General features: G+C 38.8%; 1 protein-coding gene across 3 annotated transcripts; it reads left to right on the top strand.

The window, feature by feature from the left end:
- Window positions 1-1,962: 1,962 nt before the first annotated feature.
- Window positions 1,963-8,368, top strand: thnsl2 (threonine synthase-like 2). 3 transcript variants are annotated; one of them, XM_059545587.1, is made up of 8 exons: window positions 1,963-2,240; window positions 2,322-2,516; window positions 2,596-2,748; window positions 3,263-3,553; window positions 6,429-6,577; window positions 6,663-6,788; window positions 7,002-7,110; window positions 8,042-8,184. In XM_059545587.1, exons 1-8 carry the CDS (start codon window positions 2,018-2,020, stop codon window positions 8,050-8,052), a joined length of 1,257 nt encoding a protein of 418 aa, XP_059401570.1. In that variant the 5' UTR covers window positions 1,963-2,017; the 3' UTR covers window positions 8,053-8,184. The 3 variants fall into 3 exon arrangements, with proteins under 3 accessions (XP_059401570.1, XP_059401561.1, XP_059401554.1); XM_059545578.1 differs by having other exon boundaries at window positions 1,985-2,240; window positions 3,320-3,553; window positions 7,002-7,156; window positions 8,042-8,368; XM_059545571.1 differs by having other exon boundaries at window positions 1,985-2,240; window positions 7,002-7,156; window positions 8,042-8,368.
- The last annotated feature ends 904 nt before the right edge of the window (window positions 8,369-9,272 follow it).

Raw genomic sequence — 9,272 nt, 5'->3', positions numbered from 1 at the left:
AAAGTTGGGACAAGGCCATGTTTACTACTGTGTGGCATCCCCTCTTCTTTTTATAACAGTCTGCAAACGTCTGGGGACTGAGGAGACAAGTTGCTCAAGTTTAGGAATAGGAATGTTGTCCCATTCTTGTCTAATACAGGCTTCTAGTTGCTCAACTGTCTTAGGTCTTCTTTGTCGCATCTTCCTCGTTATGATGCGCCAAATGTTTTCTATGGATGAAAGATCTGGACTGCAGGCTGGCCATTTCGGTATCCGGATCCTTTTCTACGCAGCCATGATGTTGTAATTGATGCAATGTGTGTTCTGGCATTGTCATGTTAGAAAATGCAAGGTCTTCCCTAAAAGAGACGACATTTGGATGGGAGCATATGTTGTTCTAGAACTTGGATATACCTTTCAGCATTGATGATGCCTTTCCAGATGTGTAAGCTGCCCATACCACATGCACTCATGCAACCCCATACCATCAGAGATGCAGGCTTCTGAACTGAGCGCTGATAACAACTTACGTTGTCCTTGTCTTCTTTAGTCCGGATCACTTGGCGTCCCAGTTTTCCAAAAAGAAAAGAAAATGCCTGCGCTTCTGAATCATGTTTAGATATGGCTTCTTTTTTGACCTATAGAGTTTTAGCCGGCAATTACGAATGACACAGTGGATTGTGTTCACTGACAATGTTTTCTGGAAGTATTCCTGAGCCCATGTTGTGATTTCCATTACAGTAACATTCCTGTATGTGATGCAGTGCCATCTAAGGGCCTGAAGATCACAGGCATCCAGTATGGTTTTCCAGCCGTGACCCTTATGCACAGAGATTGTTCCAGATTCTCAGAATCTTTGGATGATATTATGCACTGTAGATGATGATAACTTTTTTAAAAAAAGTATTTGCAAATTTTCTATGAGAAACTCCTTTCTGATATTGCTCCACTATTTTTTCGCCGCAGCATTGGGGGAATTGGTGATTGTTTCCCCATCTTGACTTCTGAGAGACTCTGTCACTCTGAGAGGCTCTTTTTCTACCCAAACATGTTGCCAATTGACCTTATAAGTTTCAAATTGGCCCTCCAGCTGTTCCTTATATGTACATTTAACTTTTCCGGCCCCTTATTGCTACCTGTCCCAACTTTTTTGGAATGTGTAGCTCTCATGAAATCCAAAATGAGCCAATATTTGGCATGACATTTTTAAAATGTCTCACTTTCAACATTTGATATGTTATCTATATTCTAGTGTGAATACAATATAAATGTATGAGATTTGTAAATTAATCCATTCCTTTTTTACTCACAATTTGTACAGTGTCCCAACTTTTTTGGAATCGGGTTTGTAGTTACTGTGCTTTGCCTTTGGACGGCAGTGTAGCATTCCATAATTTGCTCAACGATGGATCCTCTTGTCAGGCTTCAGGTCAGATGAAGACAAGGAAGAGTCATGCAACAGAAGTCTTTATTAAATCCAACATATACAGGTAGCTCTACAAACAGGTGAAACAGTGTAGTTTACACAATACCAGACAAATAAAGAGTACACAAGTAGGAACTTAAATACACATTGATGAAGAGCTAATAATGAACAGCTGTGATGACTTAGTTAGTGTCCATGGAAAGTCGAAACAGATGGAGAAGGAAAATGGAAACGGACTATGAACAAACTAAAAGTCCATGAAACTGAAACCAAAAGAGACTGAAATAAACATAACTGTGTCCAAACAGCTGATAAAGTATCACAAAAATCCACACAACTTAAGTCCATCAATGAACGTCTTGTGAAACCAAAATCTGCTTGTCTGTAAGAAACAAATCCATCATTAATACCCTTTTACCTTCAAATCATTGCTTCCGGCTAAAATATAGAGTCCATAGTCCATGTAAATGAGTCCGGCACCCATTCATTGGTAAGCAAGTAATGGAGTGCTACATTTCTCCAAATCTGATCAAGAAACAAACTCATCTACTCCCTGGATGGTCTGAGGGTGAGGAGTTTTTAGCATTTTTTGGTGAATGCTGTTTCTGTAGGATGCATTACTGCAGCACACGTGCAGGCGTTCAGGGCCGGAGCTTCAGAGATGTACTGTTCTCTGGATACGCTGCAGACGGAGGCATGTTCATGCCAGAGACCATCCCGTCACTGTCTCCTGAAACACTGCTCACGTGGAGCCGTCTGTCCTACCAGCAGCTGCTGTGTGAGATCTGCTCCCTCTACATCCCTGAGCAGGAGATACCGCGACATGATCTAGAGGGTGAGATGCGTCCTGCACCAAACACTCATCAGACATCATGAACCAGTCTAAACCTCCTGCTATCTCTCTCTCTCTCTTTAGGGCTCATTTCCCAGGCACTGTCTAGCTTCTCCATACCTGAAGCTGTGAGACTGGTTCAGCTAAATGACTCGTTGTGCATCCTGGAACTGTTTCATGGAGAAACGCTTGCGTTTAAGGATCTGGCCATGTCCTGTACCTCTCAGTTCCTGCAGTACTTCCTGCGCAAAGATGGCAAACGGGCCACAATACTAGTTGGTATGAGGTGATGCCCTTCTCACATCTGCTCTGAAGTCCCGTGTCCTGTGATGGAGATTCAGACGTGCTGTTGTTTCAGGTACGTCGGGCGACACGGGCGGCTCGGCCATCAGAAGTGTGTTGGGTCTCAGTGAGGTGGACATAGTGGTGGTGTTTCCCCACAGACGCATCACCAGAGTACAGGAACGACAGATGACCACCAACATAGCGGACAATGTCCATGTGTTTGCAGGTAAAGAGTAACCGTCATCTATTTTTTAAGAAATTGACCCGTTTATTCATTAAGGACACATTAAATTGATCAAAAGTGTACAAAATATATATGTTATAAGATTGATATTTCAACAAAATGCTGTTCTTTTAAACTTTCTGTTAATCAAAGGATCCTGATAAATAAAACGTATCATGGTTTCCACAAAAAGATTTGGCAGCAACTGTCTTCAACATTGATAATAACCTAGAAATGTTTCTTGAGCAGCAGATCAGCATATTAGTATGATTTCTGAAGGATCGTGTGACACGGAAGACTTAATAATGCTGAAAATTCAGCTTTGATCACAGGAATAAATTACATTTTACAGTATATTCACACTGGAAAACAGTTATTTTTAATTGTAATAATATTTTACAATTTTTACTGTATTTTTATGAAATTATTGCAGATTTGGTAAGCAAAAGAGCCTTCTTTAACATTTATGTGTACATATAGTTCATGTTACATTTGTTTATGAAATCTATTGTTTCAGTCAAATATTGCATGTCAGCCGTGTGCCGTGACCCTCTCTGTGTGTTTGTAACTGCAGCTGACGGGACGTCTGATGACATCGACGTTCCTCTGAGGAAACTGTTTGCGGATCCAGACCTGGTGATTAGTCATGGTCTCATGAGTCTGAACTCTGTGAACTGGTCCAGGATCCTGGTCCAGCTGGCACACTTCCTGTTCGCATACCTTCAGCTGAGCGTGCCGCAGGCCAAAGAAGACGCTCTGCCCGTGCTTGAGGTGCTGGTGCCCACAGGAGGAGCGGGAAACATTACAGGTGAAGAACAACAAACCTGCCAACAACATCACCCACAATCACAAACGATGATAATTTCATGACAGATTAACATGTTACCTGAAAATATTTTAAAGTTTGTAACTCACTCTTTAAAAGCTACAGTATTTGTCCTACTATATATACATAATACTTTATATTGTACTTTCTAGAACCAGGCCGATATGTTTATTTTATTTTTATTTTTTTTGCGCCTATACCGATATTAGCGAGTAAAAAAAAATATCGGCCGATATTCTTTGTCTATTATAGTACAGTACCAGTCAAAAGTTTGGACATTTTCCCATTTGTGTGTTTAAACATTTGACTGGTACTATATATAGAATACAGTATATACATAAACAGAATATATATACATAAAACATTTTTATGCAATGATCACTCGAATGTAGTGATCAAACACTCATAATGATGTGACTGAGATATGTAATGGAGGCAGGGCATTTAACAATTTAACAATAAACTATTATCCACAATGAGTCTGACATCAGTGCACTGAACAATAAAGTTGAAGTTTATTCAATGTTAATTAAATTAAATTCCATTAAACTCTATTCCGTTGAAGTTTATTTCACTTCGGAACATTCATTTACGGATTTGCGCTTCTGTCTTCACACACACAGACGAAACTTATTAGAGAAGTGTGAAGTGTGACATAAAATACCTCTGTAAATAAATACAATATAAATTCACATCTCGCACACATTAATGCCCTTTCGAGTGTAACGTGTACGTTCCCTTGGAACTGGAATGGTGGAATTTCATGTGAAGTCCACTTCGCAGGGCACATATGGTTGAATAAGATGACGCTTGAATGCTGCCTGAACAAGAAACCTAATTACTGAAGTGAAAGTGTTCTGGTGTCACTATCTAGCGAATGTATTTGGGGGATCCCAAATTCTATTTCGTTTAATCTGCTGGACAAACTAAGTAATTACACAATTTCAGGCATTTTATCTGCATTATATGTTCTGTAAAAAAAATGAGCATTTCGGCGGCATATTCAGAGATACCAGTATATCGGCAACAGGCTCATATCGGCCGATAATATCGCCAAAACGATATATCGTTCAGGCTCTAGTAATTTAATTTAATGCACCAGTGATTGATTTGGGTATGCAAGGCACTATACATTTTTTGCAGATTTTTACTTCTTTTTTTTAACCCTTATGCGTTGTTGGGGATGTTTTCGTTCACTAGGGGGTAAAGTTGAGTCTTATTTTGGCCACAACGTTCTCTGTGTTTCAGCAAATGGAATGATTTTTGGTGACAAATCTTATTTTGAAATCTTTCAAAAACTCAACAGTACACTGTGGGCAAATTCACTACCCTTTCATTATGTTCGTGGATGAAAACATCCACTAAATTAAACTGCTGTAAAAATATATCAGATAAATATTTTTTTTCTAATTTTTTTTGCATAAATCTATTAATCAACCCCAGTCCTGATCAAAACGACCAAATGTTAAAAAAAAAAATCCAAGATTTTAACTCTTTAATTACCAAGTTCATAAATGATGTCACTGATTTGGGGGGAAAAAACACACAAACTGACATAATTTTCAATATAAAAAGTGATTGTGGACTGGATATTTTTTTTTTACCTTTTATCATAGTCTTGGGAATGTCAAAGATTAGTAACAAGATTGGCTTTGATGCATTGTAATTTTTTTTGCAGCATTAGATTTAATTTTTTTCTCCCTCATTTGTTGTTAGTGGCTGTTTTTGCCCCATTGACTTCCATTATCACGACATTTTTTGATTGCAAAACCATGACACCATATAATCATGCATTTTTTATTATTTGTGGTTTTCCCGTTTGGGAAGAGATAAAATTTGTTATTTTTACAGTTGATCACTAGGTGGGACCATTAACCCTTTAGGTAGGCCTGTGCAAAAAAAGGCTTAGTTTCTGGCAATGGGGCAAAAACAGCCACTTATTATTACTATTATTATAATTAATTAGGGAGAAAAAATTTAAGTCTAATGCTGCACAAAAATTAACAATGCATCAAAGCCAATGTTGCTACTAATCTTTGACATGCCCAAGACTGTTATAAAAAGTAAAAAAAAAAAAATCCAGCCACAATTACTTTTATACTGAAAATAAGTCATTTTGTGTGTTTTTTTCCCGAAATCAGTGACATCATTTATGAACTTGGCAATTAAAGAGTTAAAGTCTTGAATTTTTTAAAAACATTTGGTAGTTTTAATCAGGACTGAGGTTTATTAATGGATTTATGCAAAACAAAATGGAAAGAAATATTTATCTGATACATTTTTACAGCAGTTTCATTGAGTGGATGTTTTCATCCCGAACATAACGAAAGGGTATTGAATTTGAACAATGCACAAGGGTTAATGTTGTAACAAGAATTACCTGTGAGAATAATGATAATTACAAAGAAACCTAAAATCAAAACTTCCAGATTCATTACAGTAGTGAAAGTTTGGGGTAAATGTGCTCAGTTTGCATGAAAATAATCTCATGATACAAATTGCATGATATCATAAAAATAAGCTGCATTTTCTATGTGCAAAATATAATTTCAGATTTCTTTCTTTTGACGTTTGGATGAAACTTGACTTATAGGTTTAGTTGTTTAAGGGTGAGTTTGAATTAGATGCTCTTATTGTCCACAGCAAGGAGTTTTTTAATATGTGGAACTGTGCATGTTACTGGATATATTGCGAGCAGTTCATCTGTGCGTATATTTGATGACTGATTTCAGATCATGTCTTTCTGGGTCTGAATGCTCCAGCCAAGCAGCTGCCATTGAGTTAAATGTGAACGGATAGTCCTGGTATGCTTGGATTTTGCTGTTCATTGTTCATCACTGGCTGTGTACTTGTTCAGCTGGATACATTCTGAAGCTGATGGGAATCCCTCTGCGTCTCGTGGCCGTGGTCAACTCCAACGACATCGTCCACCGCGCACTCCAGAGCGGAGATTTCTCTATGTCCGACTCTGTCAAGCAAACTCTTGCTCCTGCCATCGACATCCAGGTGGCGCTGCTCTCAGTGGTTTATTTGTGTTCATGCTGTCTGTGTGTGTGTGTGTGTGTGTGAATACAGCTGTGAATGTTCACAGGACCCATATAACATGGAGCGCGTGTTCTGGCTGCTGTCTGGTCGAGATGGAGTGATGATTAAGAGTTTGATGGAGGAGTTTCAGAGGACACACAAACTTACTCTTCCTGAGTCACTCCATCAGCAGGTGAACAATAAACTCATTTACATCACTGCCACGTACAGCTGTGTCTGATAACGTGTTTATGTTGTTCTGAAGTAAAGCCAGTTTATTCACATGCACGTTTAAAAGCAGCTTTACAGGAAATCATGATGTTAATGTTTATAATATCTCCTTGGCTTATAGTCACATTTAGAATATTAGAGCTGGATGATAATAGAGTTACATTTTCCACTGTAGTTGTGTGAGGTGTTGTCATCCGGGTCGGTGTCTGATGACGGGATACTGGAGGCCATGAGGAGATGCTGGCAGGACAATCACTATCTCATCTGTCCGCATACAGCTGTAGGTGTGTGGCAGCACTATCACACACCCATCAGACCCGGAGAAAAAAGGTGACACACACACACACACACACGTTTGTTTTTGTGAAAATTGGGGACATCCCATAGGCGTAATGGTTTTTATACTGTACAAACTGTATATTCTATGGCCCTACACCAACCCTACACCTAACCCTAACCCTCACAGGAAACTTTGTGCATTTTTACTTTATCAAAAAAACTCATTCTGTATGATTTATAAGCGTTTTGAAAAATGAGGACATGGGTTATGTCCTCATAAGTCACCCTCTCCTTGTAATACCTGTGTCATACCCATATCATTATACAGAGGTGTGTCCTGATATGACACAAAAACAAGAGCACACACACACACACACACATGCAAACACATGACTTATAATACCATATTTTGTTTATTCCAAAACTTGTCATATAATTTATCCTTTAATCTAACATTTAAATGTTTTTAATGAATCGGGGTTTTTTTTAATGTGAGGACATCCCGCAATGTCTCCAAAGGCAGACTAATATAGACAAAATTTGCATATCTGTATACTCCAGACTCAAAGAAGTTTTGTCTTCCAAAAAGTTATTGGAATCAGCAGCTGAAATAGTTTTGGAACTACAATAGAACTACATATTGAAATCACACCAATATCTATTTTAAACATTCTAAACGTTAAAATTCATAATCCTCCTAACAATGTATGTGAATGACCTATTGCAATATATCAGGACTGTGAATTTCATTGCAGTGGGATTTCAGTGAAATGAGTTTGCAGGTCTGATTTTGTCTGTCTATATCTGATCTGAAGCTCTCCTGGTGAAGTCGTAGCATGTAGGCATGTATAAATCACACTTGTGGCAGTAACTGTTCTTCCTGTTGTTTTAATGAATTGTACAGTGTAATTTAAGCCAAAAGCTCTTTGTACTCAGATGCTGCATAGCGACCGCATCACCTGCTAAGTTTCAGGAGGTTGTGCAGAAGGCTGGTTTGACCCTTGACCTCCCTGAAGCAGTGCAGCTGTTAGACACGCTGGAGACACGCTATGAAGTTCTGGAGCGATCGGACGACTGGGAGTCCAGGCTGAGACGACACATAGAGTCCATCAGCTCAATGAGACGACTCGGAGCAGCAGCAGAGACCAGAGATTGACATGGAGATGATTTGATGAGCATTTCAAATGCAGGAGTATCCCATTTGTTTTCAACACCAGAAAGACTCGCAGCACTTTTTGATCAAGAATGTCATGTTCTGAAGTTCTGGCTCTTCTTCCAAAGACTGTGATCATGATAATCTAGTGGTGTAATTTTATAATATGCATAAAGGCAGAGTACAAGTCCTGATATATTATCACTTTTTGAACCAAGCTAAATTGCAACTAAACTCGACTGTCAGTGATTGCCCAGTGTTTTCATTTGAAGAACACTATAATCGGCTTTTAGATGACTGTGTTTCATAGGAAAAACCCACCTCAAATAAAAATAACTCTTATTATTTATAATGAAACTTTACTATCTTTAAAGTGTCTTCAGACCCAGCTGTATAGTTGAATTATCAACTGAATTGAGAACATGCATTATTAATGCCTTTGCTGCTGCCATTCTAGAAGTCCTGCATCGATTGAGTCTTCTATAGAAACAAATGAATTGAAACCATAAGCAGTGCACAGAGGAAGGCTGAACTGCACATTCATACTGCGTTTAACTTTTGTGTTTTGTGAATGAGTTGTCCTCTGTACTCCTTCAGAGAAATGCACCAGGCATTTCATTGAATATATAATACATACAGTATCTCATTAAATCAGTGCTTTTCAACTCCCACCCTTCGGACCCCCTGCTCTGCACATTATGGTGATTATAGTGGTTATCTCCTGCCCAAGTGTTTAGGCCTGAATAAATAAACTCCACTGACCATAACCTTAAAGGAAACGGCACAGTTTTTCCATATTCCACTATGTTCTTCCCTCAACTTAAATGAGTTGATACGTACCTTTCCTGTCTCAGTGTGTGCATTTAATCATTGTAGCACGCAGTGACTGTCATGGTTCTGCCTTCATGTCCTGGTTTTTCTCTAGTCTTGTGGCAGGATCATGACAAGCCCGTGTTTTGTGTACAAGCACATGGCCTTGTCTTTGGGCCATGTGCTTGTGTTGTCTCGTTTCCT

This window comes from Carassius carassius, chromosome 4, assembly GCF_963082965.1.
Source record: "Carassius carassius chromosome 4, fCarCar2.1, whole genome shotgun sequence".
Taxonomy (NCBI): domain Eukaryota; kingdom Metazoa; phylum Chordata; class Actinopteri; order Cypriniformes; family Cyprinidae; genus Carassius; species Carassius carassius.
The sequence above is the reverse complement of the archived record's forward strand: the minus strand, read 5'-3'. Positions and strand labels throughout refer to the sequence as shown.

Excerpts from the sequence above, each read along its gene's own strand:
- thnsl2 (XM_059545571.1), top strand. The coding sequence starts at position 2,018 with ATGCATTACTGCAGCACACGTGCAGGCGTTCAGGGCCGGAGCTTCAGA. Across the intron at positions 2,241-2,321 it reads ACCGCGACATGATCTAGAGG|GGCTCATTTCCCAGGCACTG; the intron begins GTGAGATGCGTC and ends CTCTCTCTTTAG. Across the intron at positions 7,157-8,041 it reads ATCAGACCCGGAGAAAAAAG|ATGCTGCATAGCGACCGCAT; the intron begins GTGACACACACA and ends CTTTGTACTCAG.